General features: G+C 46.5%; 1 protein-coding gene across 1 annotated transcript in view; it reads right to left on the bottom strand.

Moving 5' to 3' along the window:
• Positions 1-19,027, bottom strand: part of LOC135236579 (transcriptional coactivator YAP1-like) — a 41,163-nt gene extending 22,136 nt beyond the window's left edge. The window contains exons 1-2 of the mRNA XM_064303037.1: positions 18,280-19,027; positions 16,111-16,349 (exon numbers count right to left, since the gene is read on the bottom strand). Coding sequence (XP_064159107.1) covers positions 16,111-16,349; positions 18,280-18,480 — 440 coding nt within the window. The 5' untranslated portion in view covers positions 18,481-19,027. The remainder of the gene's footprint in view (positions 1-16,110; positions 16,350-18,279) is intronic.
• Positions 19,028-19,287: the final 260 nt, after the last annotated feature.

The following is a 19,287-nucleotide window of genomic DNA, read 5'->3' as shown; positions in this document are numbered from 1 at the left end:
CCAAAACCTGCTACCGCTACACCCCAAAACCTGCCACTGTACCCCTGAAACCTGCCGTCGTACCTTCACAACCTGCTGACACAACCCCAGAAGTCACTGCTACACCCCCACAACCTGCCAGACCATAGAGACTTCATTTCACATGTCCTCAACACCGGCAAAAACATGCAGAAATATAACATTATGCGTGTATGTATGTGTGTTTGTGAGAGCGTATGTGTTTACATGCAAATGTGTGTGTTTGTAAGAGAATGTATGTGTGTGCATGCAAGTGTGTTTGTGTGTGTGAGTGCATGCAAGTGAGTGAGTGAGTGTGTGTGTGTGTGTGTGTGTGGATATGTGCGCGTGCGTGCACGTTCGTGTACACACAAACAAACACTAACATGTTGAAACGGATGTGCGGATGTGTGTATTTCCCAGACAACGGTCCGCAGCTGTGGCCAATCAGAAAAGCCAGGTCTGAGAAAAGTAAACAGCGGGCGGGAGCAGCGGAGACGCACTCAGGAAGCCCCAAAAGGCCTCTCAGATCTGCCGCAGAGTTAGCGCACGCTGCAGCTTTCCATGGCTGGCCGCTGAGAAAACCCTCACATCTTCACACAACAGATCACAGCGCACATTACACGGGAATAAGTGCCCCTGATTTTTTCCCCTGAGGAAGCTGATTAGGGTCAGATTAAATGGGTAAAATTTCAGCCCCAGATCGCTCCCGTGGAAACCTGTTGAGGCCCAAACGTCGCTACGCTCCTTAGTCAAGGCTTGACTACGGGCCTCCTTGAAGATAGGTAAGAATGCTAGTTTAGAGCAGCTTCAACAACATTAGGAGGACAAGTAAAGTGATTTTCATGATGGACATGTGGTTTTTTTTTTTGCTATTTCTAGCAAACAGCTTTGGTAACCGTCAGTGTTCTAGAGCTCCACTGCGTTCAGTTAGCAGCAGTGATTGTGACATCAGCGTCAGAATGCTCAGGTTAAGAACATTCTAAATCACTCGGTTGCGATCTCACACCTTCGAAGGGTTAAAACTCAGCTGTGTTGACGCTGCAGGGCTGCGGAGATTTAAATCTCGGGGCTGGTAAATGAGTTACACGCGGCCCAGCCGTTTGGCAACGGGCTCCCAACCCGCCAAACCTGCTCATTCACACAATACACCCACGGGTCCCCACATCCAACTGCTGAATGCTGCGGCACGGGGTGAAAGGTCAAAAGTGTGGCCACGCCCCCCTCTCTGACACACACTATCATTGGCCAGTTGGGAACAGGGACCTTGTGTAACAGTGGCTGTGTGGTGGAGGGGTGGGGGGGTGGGGGGGTGTGAGACCAGTGTCCCAGTGAAATCAAAAGCAATGTTCATGAGATGTGGTTGTCGAGCGTTCTTTCGAAAAACCTGGGATTCCCAGGAATAATTTCTCCACTCCACTGCACAGGCAAGAGCTTTAGTTTGGTGACCCAGCTACACATACAGCTTTAAAAAAGAATTGCATGCAGATTCCTTTTCACTTTAATAATTCATTTCAGCAAATCCTGACATGACCATTACTAGTGACATTTTTGTCAAAACCGAGGTGAATATGCAAACAGATGCTGTATTTGTCAGTCTTTACGCGTGTGCGTAAAGTTAAAAATCTGGTTGCAATTCCAGTTTTTTAGAAAATTCCACTTTTCTAAGTGATAAAAACCAATGAACTGATAAGGACTTTAAAGCTCAATATCTCTGCAGGACTGAAGAACTGGCAGGCAGAGCTCTGCAATCCACAGGTCTCCACACGTTGCACAACGGCACTCGTATTTGCTGAGCGACAGTTGTGCAAGCGTCATTAAACGGAAGAAAGAACCCAAAAGACAAACACTGGCTTAAACGCGTTAATCTGCGTTCAGGGCCAAAGCGTCCCGCAGAAGGGCCCGGTCATAAGCCCGTGAGCAACCCCCATTGGCTCTCGCGCCACCTCCGAAAAATTGTCACGGGGCGCAGAGAATCCCCCGTGACGGGTGCGGGATCCCCGCTTCCCCGACGACGCGCACCCCCGCTTCCCCGACGACGCGCACCCCTGCTTCCCACCGCTCATAAATTCCATAAATTGCAACAAATAAGTAAAACGCAAAATGTAAAGTTTTAAAGGTGTAAGCTTTGCTTAATTCGTGCTATTTTGACGAATTTCTTTCGCGCTCGAATCGGAGGAAAAAAACGTCAAATGATGGGAGAGTTTCCGTGACGGGAACAGGACCCCTGCTTCGGAACCGGGTCCATTAAGCGAGGGGAGGGGTCGGACGGGGGAGGGGGGACGGAGCCGGCTCCAGACGCGCCCACGCGGCTGACACCCCCCGGGATTGATGGGTCAGTTCTCGGCCCGGTGTTTATTGTCGCTGCCGTTATTTATAAAGTCGCACGCTGGGAGGGGGCGGGGCCTGCCGCTCTTCTCGTGTTGGCTCAACCTTTCTGCGCTTAATTGATTTTTTGCACACAATGACCCCCGTCCCGCTGAAACGGTCGCTCTTTTCTCCCCTTTAAACTTTCGCATTAATCACAAGGAATTGTGGGAGTTTTTTTCCCCCATTACAACAGCAATCCTTCAGTGCTGCTGCTTTCTATATATATATATATATATAGTAAAAAAAAAAATCCACTCAAACCTATATGAGGCCTATACTGGAAATGACTAATGATAGGTCAATCCTGAGCGTAAAGGACTAACCGTTAATTATCTTCATCATGACATGAATTACATCTGGCTTAGCCTGAAATCACCCCTCCTTAAAGTGAGGTTTACCATTTCGTAAAACAGCTTGACCGCAAGAGCTGATTGCAGAGACGTGCCCTTCAGCTGTTCTGATGTCAAGATTTAGCCACTCATTTGGCACAAAGAAATTTCAGTTTAGCCTTCAAGGGCCAATACTTTCATATCACACGCACACACACACAAGCACACGCGAACACAAACTGAACTTTTACTGCATTAATGTTTGCGTAAGTGACAAGAGACCAGTGTAAGAACAGACCTTCCAAACCAAAACTCTGAGTAAAAGCACGTACTTATGCACCCTGTGAGGTGGACATCCTAGACAAAAAAACCAGCAGATTTCAGCAGATACTGAAAAACTTATATGACATGGACTGACGAGATAAGGGGGACAGGCAGGCCAGGGAGAAGGAAGTCCTGCCTGCCACCTCCACTGGCGGTTCGGACAGAACAACCCCCAGCCCCTCCACCAGCAGGACAGCCCCTCTACCAGCAGGACAGCATCGACACAGAGATTACAGCCCAGCCCCCGTCACCCCGCTGCCGATTCGAGTTCCCCTTTGAAGGAGGTTTCCTAAAAAAAAAAAAAGGGAACGCAGGCAGGGAACCTCAGGAACTGCCCTTGTGTGGCCAAGGGGAGTCCGGTTAGCAGCCCAGCTTTTCAGGAAAAGGAGGAGGAGGAGGAGGAGGAGGAGAAGGAGGGGGACATCCAGCTATTTTACAATCCCCAGAAACTTCCGGTCCGGCTAGCTGGCAGCAGTAACGACATTAAGGCCAGTGCAACATCGTGCACAGTTATTACGGTCAATTATACAATTGAATGTAAAAATACCATCTGCCACAAAAAAAAAAAAACCTACATTAAAATGACAAGAGATTCATAATTACAGGACATCCCCCCCATGCATTTCAAGACAAAATTAAGTCGCAGGAAAGTGTTCAAAAAAAAAAAAAAAAAAAAAAAAAAAAAAACTCAGTAATTTCAGGTCACGGCCCAAAGTGGATCTCATATGTACGTAGCACGACGTTATACTGCTCGCTAACGATCAGTCTCGATTTGCCGAATGGATTAGCACCAGAGGTCCCATTAGCAATGAGATAAAAAGCTGTTCATTAAAACAATGGAAAATCTTTAATATGCTTTCACAAATCTGGACACCGTCCATATTCAACAGCATTGTTTATACCTTAAAAAAATGAGAAGACGGACTGCTCATAAGTTCCATAGTGCAACAAACAGGCTAAGTAAAGCAAAATGTCCAATTGAAATGTTTAAGCTTTGCTGCCTACTATTTCGCAGAAGTTCTTCTACGCTCTTATCATAGAGACATTTTAGAAACCACATGCATCAGCACTTAAGGGGTTAAAAAAAGCAGCCTGCACCCAGCCCCTTTTTCCCATTTGAAAGCAATTAAAAGCAGCAAACAAAAAAAACATCCTCCTCATATTTCCAAAATACATCAGAGTATTCATTAAAGAGCCAAGTGCTTCTTTAAAAAAAAAAAAACACAATTTAAAAAAAGATTTCTTTCCCAGTTATTCTCAATACGTGTCCTAAGTTCTGAAAACAGGAGGGCCTCCTGGGGACAGTAGAGTCTTTAGCCGCGTTTCCACCAAAATTACCCGGAACTTTCAGTCCCAGGAACTACTTTACCAGGAACTAAAAGGTTCCTTCAGCCAATGGTTGTCTGCGTTTCCACCGGGGTCTAAAGTACCGCGAAGATTAGGCAAATTAGCCCACTGACGTTGTCGTCGGTCCATCTGTCATATGATTTCTTCTGTAACACCATACTACCACCGAAGTAGCCTACATTATTTTCTAATAACCGGGACAGCCCGGAGGGGTTTATTCCACTTATATACAACGGGTTACCAACAATGACTATAGGTTACTTTTGTATTTATTGATTTTCATATATCCTCTCAAACACATTCATTAACAGCAGAAAACATGCACACGTTGTAAACAATTTGCTGTTTTATTACTTTCTCGTCGTCAATTCCATATAGGCTAATCGCAAAATGACAAAAATAGAACGAAAACTCGGACTTGCGTGAAAATGTAAATTAGTAGTGGCACAGCCACCGTTTGCTTTCCTTCGAAGTTACTGCTAGCCGAGCAGCGGTGTGCCCTCCAGATGCGAACCACGCACCATAAATTAGTCCATAGTCTTCCTGGTCTTTTCGTGGAATTGAAAAATGGCAGTGAAATTGAGTAAAATTACGGCAGTCTGAAAAAGCTAAAGGGAAGATTACTAGAATTAACCTGTTATTTTACCCGGATAAAAAGTGCGGAAGGTGATTTCCAGTTTGCTTGTACTGTATCACCAATGTTAATTATGCAGAACTACCGCATACCTCACATAACTGTATCAAACGTTTTGAGTCAATTACAACGGGCTAACAAAGAAAATCCGGAAGAAAATATTCAGCAACCGAATTAATCCGTTTGAATGTTTTGGTAGCCTACGTAATATGCTGTCCCAGCACGAATGCTTGGCATTTTATAAAACGAATACTAAAGCAAGAAAAGAACAGAAGAGCACACGTTATAAATCCAAGACGTTGACAGGCTATAACCAAAAGTAGGCTACTGCGCCGCATAACATCAAGTTTGATTTGAAGTTATTATGAAAATAAATTGGTTTGCCGCTGCATATTTTCAAACATGGCGGGTAATGGCGGAAAATAAATACAACACAAATGCTACGAGTACTCGACCAATCAGAAATGTTCAGCGCTGCAAGCTCCACCCAAAAGGTTCCTGTACTTTCGGAAGTACTACCCCGAGCAGGAACGTTTTGGGGGGTAAAACAAAGCCCCCAGAACTAAATTTAGACCCTAGTTCCTGCGGTGGAAACGCACTGAGTTCCTCAAAAGGTTCCTAGTTCCGGGGTATAGTTCCTGCGGTGGAAACGCGGCTATTCTTGTCTGCTTGGGACGGGTGCTGCCCAGACTTTGGTCAACAGTGAAATGGCGGCTTTGTGGTCCCCAGGGCACACCGGGGTAACACACGGCACTTTGAGCAGCAGACTCTTCCCCGTGTGGAGCGAAATGACCAACACTCGAGTCTGAAACGGCCCAGCAACATGCGTCCCAGGGCACAGGAACAGTGCAAAAAAGCCCTTAATTACAAGGTAGGGCTTGATCTAGGGATTGATCGGATACTAGACATTAAGGAGATAAAATCAGCCTTCACCGCTTATATTTCAAAAGAACAATAGTAATATGCAACTCCTCCTCATTCTGTATAAGACAACTAAATAGGAAAGCACATTTTTTAAGAAAAAATTAAGAAAATCGGCAACCACACACACTCTCACTCACAGTGAAAAGCTTCTTCACAAATATGCCAGGGAAGACGACGGAAGAGGTTATGCGGTCAACACTGATACCTGGGAGAATCCAGGCCATTTCAAGCCAGGTTTTCACCAGGTGAGAGCCCCAGTTTCAGGCCAGGTAGAGCTCCATTAGGAGGTGCTACCCATGCTACATCCTCCGGGTAGACTTGTTGTTCACACACACTTAACTAGCATCTCCATTTCCCAGAAAACCCCCCCCCCCCCTCACCCAATCCCAGTGCCTGAGCGAGGGCGAGCGCAGGTTTTCCACTGTCCCGAAACAAGCTGCGGCGAAACGCAGCGCTAGTGATTCACGGTGGCGGTTTCGAATAGCAGAAACCGAGCAGAACAATGAGTCACCGGGACAGACCTGGAGCCGCGCCATGCTGACTAACTCTGCAGGCCCAGCCAAATGAATGGAGCTCATATCCGGGCCGTGTCAGAAGGGGAATCAGTGCGGCAGTGTGGGGGGGAGGCAATCTTGCCATCTGTGACAAGACATGAGATCTTTCTCTCTGACATCATCTACCCCCCGCCCCCTCCCTCCCTCCCTCCTGCCTCCTCCCTCCCTCTGCTGGTTGCCAGACACTGCCAATCAATCCCAATCGCTTTTTTAAATCTATTTTTTTTGGAAGAACGTTTGGAAACTAACTCATTCAACGCTAACAATCGGGTTCAGCCTGAACTTGGACAGGAAACGAGACGTGGTTTCAGATGTCAAGACTACATTACTCTAGCGGGAGGGGGGGGAAATAGGGGAACATTCAACCTCTTTTGCTGCAGGAAATTCTTTTTAGGAAAAACTATGACAGTATTAACATTTTCAGATCAGCAACCAGTCACAGTGTTCATGCTGTAGACAATAATTAGGACTATGGACCGCTACGTACATTCAAAAAAAAAACCAGAGCACCATTTTCACTTTAAAAAGTATCTACAGTCAGTCAGAAAGCATTTAATGCACTATAAACTGGAAAAAATGACAACACTGGGTGGATGCAAGTGGGAATAAACACAGGACACAAGGCTGCATGCTTACTGCATCTGCACATGTTCCCCATAAATGCTACCTCCAGCCAGGAGAGTGCATGCCTCACTGTTTGTTGCACCCTAACCATCTGTTTTTGGAGCAGTTAAGGCTCAGTCATTAAGAAGCTGTATTTATGCCCGTTTCTGTCAACCGTGTAACCTGGGGCAAGAAGCTTTTACGGTTTGATCGCCCAGTGATTACCAAAGGCCAGAGCGGTGTGTGTGTGTGTGTGTGTGTGTGTGTGTGAGTGTGTGTGTGTGTGTGAGTGCGTGTGTGTGTGTATGTGAGTGCGTGTGCGTGTGCGTGTGCGTATGTGAGTGCGTGTGTGTGTGTGTGTGTGTGTTGTGGTGCGTGTGTGTGTGTGTGCGTGTGTGTTGAGTGTGGTGCGTGTTTTGGTGTGTGTGTCGTTGTAGTGCTGTGCGTGTTGTTGTGTGTATGTGATGCGTGGGTGTGTGTGTGTGATGTGGTGCGTGTGTGTGTGTAGCGGCGTGCAGTGTGGTGGTGGTTTTCGTCGTGTTCTGAAGGCCACAGCGGTGGAGGGAAAACAGAAAACAATATAGCCAGTCGCTTCCACAAAAAAAAAAATAAATAAAAATAAAAAAACCTACAATAAAAATAAACTACAGCTTGCTCTCACTCTGTGCTTGTCATCGCTGGAACAGACTCACACAATCCTGGTTTGCGAGCAGAAATTTATCAGAGAATAGGTTTTCAAAAAAATATACATACAGATATAGACGTGTGTGTGTGTGTGTGGGCTGATGAAAGTCCACATGTGGTGTGAATACAGACACAGTTACCCCCCTCTGATCCTTTAAATCAACCCAATCAGTGCTCTTCACACCACTGTGCCAATGAGCAGGGAAACAGTCACAATTTGCCTAAACCTGCAGCAAATGGGCTATTGCAGCGGAGTGTGGAGTTTGCCACCCGGCACAGAACCCAGCGCACACTCACAGCTCCGCGAGAGAGCCCCTTCCCTTTACTAATCCAGCAGAGATGCACGGAGAGATCCATTTCGGGATTTCAGTCCAACTTCTGCTCTTAATCATTTGATTAGCCATTTAGGTCATCAGAGTAGTAGCTACAATTTAGTCAGGAAAATGGCGAGCATTGTTGGGCTGAATGGCCTGTGCATTGTTATGTTCGGTTATGTGTTATGTTTCGCCGAACATGGATTATGCAGTCCCCCGTAGCAGTGAACAGGCACCGGGATGCTTGTACAAATTTAAACCAAAACAACCGGATGGTGCTGGACCCAGCGTACTTCTTTCCCCTTCCACAATGAAGTGTGGCACCTCTGCCCCCCCACCCTCCTCACCCCAACCCCCCACAGTCGTGGGGACCACCAAACAGGGCAGCTACAAGTCAACTGGGAATAACCGGATCCCGTCTTGCCTGGATTCTGCGCAAAGAATTCCAAATAGGAGCCCGGCACTCTTTCAACCAATCAGAGTTGCGAGTGATGCATGATGGGATTACACGGACGTGTGGAAGGTGCAACTGGCCGTGGGATGTTAACTGAAGCAGAAAACACACCTGTGCTGCACAGTTTAGCCATTAAGTGCTACGGGCCTTTAGCCCGACTTGACAAACATCTGGCTGGCCCACGAGGGACAGGTCAATCTAGCTGCAGCCCTCACAAGGATGCTGGTTTTTTTGTACAGCAGAATGAAAAAAACGTTTGAAAAAAGCCTCCGGGAACTGCGAACCCTATTAGTCTCAGCAAATAAAAAGCTTAATAGCGAGCCAGCTAGCGAGCCAGCTAGCGCGCGCGGGACAGACGCGGGAACCACTGAAGCAAACACACCTGGTTCTCCAGGCCGCCATTGTCTCCCGCGTCCTGACGGCCCACAGGTCAATAAGCCTAATGCTAAAGGTCAATACGCTTTCGCCAGCAGACCGGAGGGACTGTAAAACTTTCAGCGTGATGGTTTAAGGCATGAGAAAGGTTTTACCCCACCCATAAACCTAAGACATGCACCCCCCACCTCAAACCTTCCCAGCAGTGCAAAAAAACAAAAACAAAACACCACCCCCAAGGCTTTTAGTTGATAACCCCTCTCACACAGTCAGACAAAAACTAAACAAAGTTTCCCCCCCCCTTTATAAATCAAAGAGCACTAGAAAAACTGATGGATTTATTCTGAATGGTTAATGCTGCCACGCAAAGAAAACAAAATGGAGGAAAGGTCAACACACCACTCTGACCCCCCACACCCCCCTTTCCTTAAGCTCGGGTTTTAATCAAAGCGGCGGTCAGACTATTTGGGGGTCTGAGTGACCGCCTCTTACTCAACCCCGCCCACCCCGCCCCACCCCCAAAAACAACCACCACCCACCGTCATCAGCACACCGAACCAGAGGAACAAGGAAGAAGAGAAGCCCCACCCACCCCTCTTCAAAAAAAAAAAAGGACCCCCCACTCCCCCTTTCCCCAACCCCGCCCCCCATGCCTGTCAGGCTACATTATCTGCTCCACCGCTGCAGGGACTTCCCCCTACACTACAAAGCCTCACTGCCGCCCCCCCACCCCTCACCCCCTCCTCGCCCCCTTTCAAACTGTTGCTCCAGAGATCGACAACAATAAACTGATCTGGGAGACGTTTGAAAGCCGAGGGGAAAACAGAGTAAAGACCAGGCCGCGATCCTCACACCTCGCGTTAGCCAATCGGGGAGGAGGGAGGGGGGGTGAAGTGGGGGGGGGGGCTCCAGCCTCCCAGGAAGACCAGGAAGGCCCAACAGAACCTCGCCATCTCGCAGGCCGGACAGTTTTTTCCCCTCCCCCCCGATTGACTTTCCCGCGAACCCCGCCACTCAGCGTCAGCGGCTTAGCGGGATCAACGCGCCGCGTCGTAGCCGCGACGTCCCGCCTTCCGCCACTCGCTACAAAACCCGCCGTGGCTCTCCGGGGGCCCGACTGCAGCCATTTTGGGGAGCGGAAACCGGAACAGGCTTTGCTCTCAGCCACCTCAAACCTCAACTCAAACAGTCATGGTGCGCAAACCATCATTCATATACATGGTAAGCAAAAATCACAAAAGCCGGAGAGAGAAACGGTTACAACCCTTCCCTTTAAGTGCCCCAGTCCAGGCATTTTGGATCAAGACACGAGAGTTGAAGCTCTGAAGAACAGATGCAAGAATGAAAACTCACATGCCTAGCTGAAGTTTTAGCCTCAGGTTTAAACCCCTAGACCACAGAACAGCATTACAACTGGAACGGCTATTCAGATCAGTGGAATGAGGATTAGCTGTTCCACTTGCAATGCAGGTCTGTGGCGTAGGGGGTTTAAAGCTGAGGTTCAAACTCCAGCTGAGCACAATAACTTCCTGATTACTGGCTTGTTGACAAACACGAGATCAGAGCAGCGGAATTTTTATCCTCATTCTGGAGGAATCCTGCACTTTAAATGGGTCCGTCAGGGGACCAAGTCCTGGAAAAAACAGATCAGCGCTAGCATCTAAAAATACATCACAGACGTGTTTTCAACAGATGCGCATTCAAAAGTTAAAAAAAAGAAAAAAGATGCGATTCAGGGCGCTCTTTAGCCGCCGTAAACAAACAGACACGAATGTGAATAACGGTTCCCTTTCTCCCTGACACCATCTAACCCTACAGCACCACTGGCCCTCACAGGCAACTGAAAAAGAGACCGGAGCCAAGATGGAGGAGGCCGACGACAAACACCCAAGCCTGCACCTTGCTAAAGTTAACAAACACGGTTCAGGTCAACAACCTGAGAAAATAAACGAATGCACTGCGAAAAAAAAAAAAAACAAGAAGGGACAAAAAGCCAGGAGCCCAACAGTAACAGAAAATGCAGTTACACTTCTGCTCCAAAGCAAGCGTATTATTTTATTCAACTGTAAACCGTGAGCGACTCAAGCGGGAGGAATATCACGTCCACGATGTCCGCAGCGTGGAGAGGAGACACCAGTGAGGGAGCTGGAGCGCACGGGGGAGCTGGAGTCTCTCCTCCACATCTGTGCGCTTTCAAGAACTTTAAGAGACTGTGTTTAAAGATCAAACGATGCCCACACAGGCACACCCAAACAAGAGTGTGTGTGTGTGTGTGTGTGTGTGTGTGTGTGTGAGTGTGTGTGTGTCTGGTTTTGTACTTGGCAGGACTGTTTTGTTTGATTAGGCAAATGTGATTTCAGTGCTAGTTTTGTACTTGGCATGATTGTTTTGTTTATTTGCTGAACAGGTTACCCTACAGGGTTGGAGTCCTGATCTGTGTGGTCACTTCTGGCACTACGATCTTTACTTCACTCTAGTGTGTTTTACTGCACCTCTGCATTTTTGAACTGATGCACTTGTTGTACGTCGCTCTGGATAAGAGCGTCTGCTAAATGCCTGTAAAGTAAAAATGTGTGTGAGTGTGTGTGTGTGTGTGTGTGTGTGTGTGTGTGAGTGTGTGTGTGTGTGTGTGTGTGTGTGTGTGAGAGTGTGAGTGTATGTGCATGTGTGTACTTTCGCAAGTGCCCATGTGCTTTGAGGGAAATAAACTTCCAAAAACACACTTACAAAGGAAAGATGGGTCATTTAACCATCTTTCTTCACTTATTGCATGTCTTTAAAAAAAGGTTTTTGGTTTGGCTTCAAGAATTCTTTTTCTTTTAAAGGAGATCTCAGTTTCCCGTGGCTGAGACGTCCAAATCACAGGAGACCGCCAGGGCTGCAAACATTTGCTACGGTCTGTTTGTGAGTGTGCGCGCCTCTCTCTCTCTCTACGTCTCCCTCTCTCCCTCTCCCTCTCTCTCTCAGTCTCCCTCTCTCCCTCTTCCCTCTCTCTCTCAGTCTCCCTCTCTCCCTCTCTCCCTCTCTCACCCCTGTCCCCCTGCCCTATTTCAGCACAACTACCCCCACATGCACCAGATGTCCCACAGATGTGGCACGGCAAACACATCTGCTTCTGACTGCTTTCTTTTTATCCAGCTAAATTTGAGGGTAATCACGTTTGTCTGGGTCCCGCTGGCCAGAGGATTTCTTTTTTTTTTACTTTTTATTTCAACACACACTCTCACTCTCAAACACATGCTCACACACACACACTCTCACTCTCAAACACATGCTCACACACAAACACACACACACTGTCACTCTCTCTCAAACACATGCTCACACACAAACACACACACACACACACTCTCACTCTCTCAAACACATGCTCACACACAAACACACACTCTCACTCTCTCTCAAACACATGCTCACACACAAACACACTCTCACTCTCTCTCAAACACATGCTCACACACACACACACACGCTCACGCAGTGGTCCTGAGCCACACACACACTTCGCCTGGCGGCTGCCATGGTTACCAGGAGCCTTTCCTGCGTGTACCACACACAGACGCCAGTGTCTGAGCGCAGGGGGCCGACAGGAATCCGTAACGCTGAGCTCCAAAAAGCGGAGGTCTCCCGCGTTTCTGCGCCCGGGAGCTTTCTCTCATCGCCATCTCATCAAAGTCGCATCTTCCACAGGCTCCGGGTTCTTCAGAGGCTAACCCAAAACACGTGCGCCGTCCAAGATTCACCGACAACAAGCGCCCAACCATAATCCAGCACCCATTTCTCATACTTTTAACCCATGTGAGCCCGTGGGCAACTAAAGTTGCCGAAGTCTCCCCCACTCTTTTTCCATCTGTGAATATTTTTTGGATGACTATAGATGCTTATGCAAGAAATTTCTGGGAAAAAGCTGGGCATTAATGGGTTAATATGCACAGACAAATGTTCCACAACGCTCAAGATAATTTGTTATTGAAGATACTATAAGAAAAAAAAAACAGCCTCACAAAATGATTTTAGGACTGTAGGAGGGCAGAACTGCTCTCCACAAGCAAACTGTCCCGTTTCCTAACGTGACACACAGAGTTCCTGTTACCCCCTCCCCTACCTCCACTCCCAAAGTCCCCTCTCCCACCATCACTCCCCTCCCCCCTTCCCCCTGCCTGACACCCCACCCCACCCCACCCCCCCACCCCCCAGTTTATTTTGGAGCCCGAGTGAAGAACAGGATCACTCATCTCCGGGGGCAGATGAGTTTGCCAGACCTGAGAGTTCATGGCAGACTACGGCTCCTACAGTAACCCATTGTTCTGCCCGTGAAACCCAAGCCAAAAGGGTTAGAGACCAAACGCACCGACCCGCTGAACAGCGAGGGGGGCGCGGGGGTGGGCGCGGGGGTGGGGGTGGGACAGGGAGAGGGGGAGGGGGAGGAGAGGAAATCACAGAGAGGTATTTTCTGTTGACTCTGAGGTCAGAGGGGAAGATAAGAGACCAGCGATTTGTAAATGACCACAGACTTACTGCACCCTTTATATTCTCAATGCAACTCACTGGTCTGGACTGTTGCATTACCAGTCAAAAATTTTCATTATTTCAAAAAATAATAAATAATATTCATAATCACCAAATATAACTTTCTGCAAAAACAGTTAGCCTTAGGAATGCTGCGGATGTAAACCACGAGCAGCTTGACTGGCAAACGAAAAATAAAAATGCACATAAAAAAAAAAAAAAAAACACACAACAGCTGGCAAAGTGAAAATAGTGCTAGTTTTTAGTTTTCAGATTTTATGTTGTTTGCCAAATCCTCCAGGATTACCTCCACAGCCCAAGAGTTTGAAAAACAAAGGTGAAGAGGCTGCAGCTCTGTAATGCAGCCCCGGCTGGCTAGGACAGCCTGCTTGAAGACTCTGCTCTGGAGGTCTGGTAATTAAAAAGCAATACCGTTTCAGGTCAGAGCTTGCAGCCTGGCGGTTCCCGACGGCCCGGGACGATTAATCTGAGACATCGCAGCGAGATGAGGCCCCGTCACTCAGCAGAAAGCAATCTGTGATTAGTGGAGGCACGTTGGCATGACGCAACGTGGAGAAACAGCACCTGCATTAGAAACGTCTTCCGCGGCAAGCCTTCCGAGCGGCCGGGATATCAACGATTAACCGGTTTAACCGTTAATCCCCGGCGCTTTCTTAATCAGCAACTTGCCCGTAATTATTAATGCGACTCGAAACTTTAAAACCGAGTGCGGTAATCCATTGTAATTTATGCGGGGAGGAAATTCGCGAAACGTCCTCAGATATGAACGTTCACGAATGTTATAATCGTACCGACAAACACCTTCATACTGGACTTTTCTCGGCAAAACATACAGAAGTACAGAATCAAGCACTGACATCTGCAAATCACAACACAATATAACAGCAACTGATTTAAGATTCATTTTAAGATTACTACCAGAAAGGCCTGTCATTGGCAGCCATTTTAAGTTTTTAGTCATAGCCAGAAACGCAGGCCCCCCAACTTAAAATGTATTCTCTAACTCAGAGGGATCGAACTCCAGTCCTGGATGGCTGCAGTCCCTGCTGGTTTTTGTCACTTCATTTCAATCAACAGCAAATTTAGGCCTTTGAAAAGGGGTGTAGGCTCTAAACCAATCAATGACTTCAATTAAGCCCTTAAGTGCAGGAACACATCAAAACCCAGCAGACACTGCAGCCCTCCAAAACAGGAGTTTGACAACTGTGCTCTAATTGAACAAGCATTTTATTGCAATGACAACTACAAGTTACGCTAAAAATGATGGCAAAGTCAATGAGCCAATGATAACCTGTGCTTCCATGTGACTCTCTCTCACAGATGCAAGACTCTAATCACATTTTCCATTATTCTTTAAACCAACCAGTCCTTGTATCTTCAAATATGGTTCTCTTAAAAAAAATTTAAAAAACAAGGAAAAAACACCTCACTGAACTGTCAATGAATTTTCTGCTCCGGGGGGGGTTCACCCCTGCCCATATAATATATGCTCCAGATAAGAATCTCTCTCTGACACCGTTTCAAACGCACAGTGTGCTGTGGTATGCGCTGTGACACAGATTTCCTACTGGGGTGGCCCCAGAGATGTGACGCACTGATAATTATTATTTTTTAAATAACCTGTCGCACGACAGAACAACACAGGAAGTGAAAGAAATAAGGACCATCAGGGGCCATGTCTGAATGAGCACACTTGCCTACTATTGAGTACACTTGATGAGTGCACCAGATGACAAAGTTGTTAAGTTGGCTAAATTTCCTCTACACGTTGCGTACTTAGAATCCCAGGGTGATATGCAAACTCCCAGGATTTCCGTTGAGTACAGTCGGGAGCACAGCATTCAAGGAAGTAAACGACCATTTTGGTCCCGTAAATATGACGCTCAGCTTCGCCGACGTTTTCCTTCAACAACAACGACACGTGAGCTTGGCCACGTAAGGGGCGAAACTTCACGGTTGGAGAATAGTATGGAGGATATTTTTCACACACTGCCCAGCGTGCACTAGAAAGTATGCTGCATGCTTAGCAGACGCTGAGGACACTGCAGTTAGGAGGTAGATTCAGATACAGCCCAGGCTTACTCTAGAACGTATCTTTAGCCAGAAGGCCTCTAGAACAGAATAAGAAGAAGAAGAAGGAGACACACTGCAGTAGAAGAGAAAGGACAGGGCTTACTCTAGAACGTATCTTTAGCCAGAAGGCCTCTAGAACAGAAGAAGAAGGGGAGACACTGCAGTAGAAGAGAAAGGACAGGGCTTACTCTAGAACGTATCTTTAGCCAGAAGGCCTCTAGAACAGAAGAAGAAAAAACACATTACAGTAGAGGAGAAAGGACCGGTTTTACTCTAGAACATATCTTTACACAGAAGACCTCTAGAACAGAAGAAGACGAAGGAGACACACTGCAGTAGAAGAGAAAGGACAGGGCTTACACTAGAGCATAACTTTAGCCAGAAAGCCTCTAGAACAGAAGAAGAATAAACACACTACAATAAAGGAGAAAAGACAGGGCTTACTCTAGAATGTTTCTTTAGCCAGAAGACCTCTAGAACAGAAGAAGAAGAAAGAAAACACACTACAGTAAAGGAGAAAGGACAGGGCTTATTCTAGAACAGAAGAAGAAGAAAACAGACTACAGTACAGGATAAAGGACAGAAGATCGGCGCTTACTTGAGGAAGTATCTCTGTCCAGACGGGGTCTTGGCCATCTCCCACCCCGGTGGGAGGGGCACGTCGTCGGGGATCTCGTAGGAGGACTGGCGCAGGTGCTGGGGGGGCGCGCCCGCCGGGCTGAGGCCGGGCAGGGACCCGGGCGAGCCCACGGCGGTCAGCTGGAGCGAGGCGGGCGAGGAGTGTGCCCGCACGTGCTGGGGGGCGAGGGCGCCGGCGGTGCCCGCGTCTGTGCTCGCCTGGCGAGGGCGGGGGGGAGGCAGGAGAGAGACAGATTACCAAACGGGCTACCTACATCTTTTTCCCCTCCCCAAAACTGAAACCTTGTCATCAATCTAGCTGAGCACAAACCTCTACATTTACATTACCTATGCTTTCTGCAGTCTCTATTGCCTGGGTGACTTACAAACATCATTATTTATTTATTTTCATAGCTCTATTCATACAGTTGGGATGTATGAACAGAACTGTGTAAATAAATAAATAAAGCAGTTGAGGGCATTTACTCTGTTCAGAGGTTCACTGACAGTTACCCACCTGAGAAGTGAAGCTGATATAGATTTTTCTCTATACTGATCCTACCAAATTACATTACAGGCATTTGGCAGACGCTCTTATCCAGAGCGACGTACAACAAATTATCTCTACTGATCCTACCAAACTTTTTCTACCGATCCTACCAAACTTTCTATACCAATCCTACCACCCTTTCTCTACCTATCCTACCAAACTTTCTCTACAGATAATACAAAACTCTACTGATCCTACCAACATTTCTCATAAAAGCACCAAACTCTATGCAAGACTAAATTATGGGTCTTAGGAAGTATCATTAATGCATCTTGAAGCAAAATTGAGCAAATATGTGCTTGTACTTTATGTTCCATGTACTCTTGACTCAAACTTAACTTCTTACTGACACAGAACACTAAGGGTTGGGGGGGAGGCTTCAAGCCCTTCACCCCTGAGCGCTTACCATGCAATAAATCAATCAATCAAATAAATAAATACATACATAAAAAATATCCTACAATCATTTCATTATTTTCCCACTTGTGAGTAGTAAAATGCCTTATGAGGGGAAAATGCTTCTTAAAGCTGAATGTGTCATGCACTCAAACTGTTTCAGTAAACAATGACAGGGGAATAAAAAAAAAACGCACATTCTCCCGAAAAAACACTATAGTCTTCCAATGCCAAGACGCCGCTTCAAAATCTTCAGACCAGAACGGAGAAACCAGAACCATGGAAACCTCGACTGTCGGCTAACAGGCCTACATCCTGTCATTTTGTCAAGGCGTGCAAATGGTGACACAAAGTAGCTCCATCGGTACGTGAAGGAATGGCCACTACCAAGACGCACCCAGCCCGTTTCTAACTTATTGCAGCTAAGAGAAGGTGCTAAAATCAATACCGGGGTTTGCCATAAAATGATTTCCTACGCCAGTGCATAAAAAACGAAATAAATAATGCCCCATACACAGCGCAGCCATCTCAAACTAATCCTTCCTCCACGAGCTCCATTTAATTGTAACACAAGAACAGGATAAGTGGCTTACGGATCCCAGCAGTAGTTCCACGTTTGTTTAAAGTCTGAACGGATCATTAGAGTTCAGCTCGAATCTATAAAATGTATAGAAAATATTCACATTTGTAACATAAGGACCATAATGACCACAGCAGCAATTTTATTTTAAATAATCCAAAATTCCCTTCCATTTATTAATAGTGCCCAACACGTACCCTATCTGGGCCAGTACCTCACAAGCATAGACACAAACGCATCGCAATAAGTCAATATATTTTAACGCTTAATTAAGACACGGTCAGCCATTTCTTTATAAGCAATATATTTATATCGAAAAATGCTTGTTTACAAATAGTTTCAAGAACACAAATCGCAAGACGCAAAGTAAAAGTAACGCGCTTCCCAACACAAGTAGCGCCTCTGGAGGCGATCAGTTCGGTCCGTCACATTCGTGCAAGCTTTAGCCTAAAGTTTACAAAGAAAATAGAACGACCGTCCAACATTTTTAATCTGAAAGAACACATCGATAAAGACATATTATGTAAATATACGCATGTTATAAACGGTTTGTAAAGTTTTTTTATGTGGATGGTTAACACAAAATTAGTAGAAACATTTGTATGTCGGAAAAAAGTTCTTACTTGTCTGGAGTGGGACTTTGGTTCAGGCGGTTTGAAAAAGGAATCGGGCAGTTTTCTCATCCTCATGGGTACCGAAGGTGGTATGATTGCATTTTTAGGGTTCATTACAGCATTAAAAAGAGCTTCCAAGTCGGTCTCAGAGTCACCTCGGACATGAACGATTTGGTGCCCGGCCGGGGGGTTATGCTGGCTCGGATCCATGGCTCCGAATTGGGGGAAAAACTCAGTTTGGTTTTCGAAAAATAAAGGGGAAAAATCAATCCAAACTTTTGGAAAGCCCAAATCCAGGAGTATTGATTGCAATCATATAAACATTTCGAAGTAGCTCCAAGACGTCCGAAATTCCTCCGCTGTGATTTGTTTGTTTTTCGTTTTTATTTTTCTAAACTTTTAGCGCCGAACATATAGCAAATAACCTACTACTGTTACGGAAAAACGCCCGAACAACCGAGTTAGCTCAAGGTACGGATCCAGCAGCCTACAGTGTAGTTTGTGTTTCTCTTTCGCGTCTGGAAAAGTTAGTCGTTTCACGCTAAATACAGTAACAAGTCAAACGCACGATTTCCCTACTGTAAACTATTTTCTGCGAACTATTTTCAGTGTCCTATTTCCTATACTTTTTTATATTTATCCCAACAAGAACAAATCACTGCACGGCGCATTGCAAATCACTGTCTTCCCAAAGCCAAAAAGTTTTGCTTAACTTCGTCCTAAACTTTGGCTAGGACATCAAACTTTATGACTCATGTGATCCCTGACTCACGGTGGGCGGAGCTTAGTCTCATTAATCAGGGAGTGCGGGGGGTGGAGCTTAAAGCCGCTACACCCCATTTTATGTGGGAAACTTTCTCTGTGACAGCCACGAAGCGCTCTGCTACAGTTCAGTTGCATGATCTCCGGCCTAATTGACCACCTGTGAGTCATTTTAAAACGAGTTTTAGTCACCGCGATATCGTTTTACATGCACATGATTACTATGATGATTTTTTTATATTCCCGAATCCTTTT

The sequence above is a fragment of the Anguilla rostrata genome, chromosome 12, assembly GCF_018555375.3.
Source record: "Anguilla rostrata isolate EN2019 chromosome 12, ASM1855537v3, whole genome shotgun sequence".
Lineage (NCBI taxonomy): Eukaryota > Metazoa > Chordata > Actinopteri > Anguilliformes > Anguillidae > Anguilla > Anguilla rostrata.
Note: the sequence above shows the minus strand (reverse complement) of the source record. Positions and strands in the feature narration are given on the sequence as shown.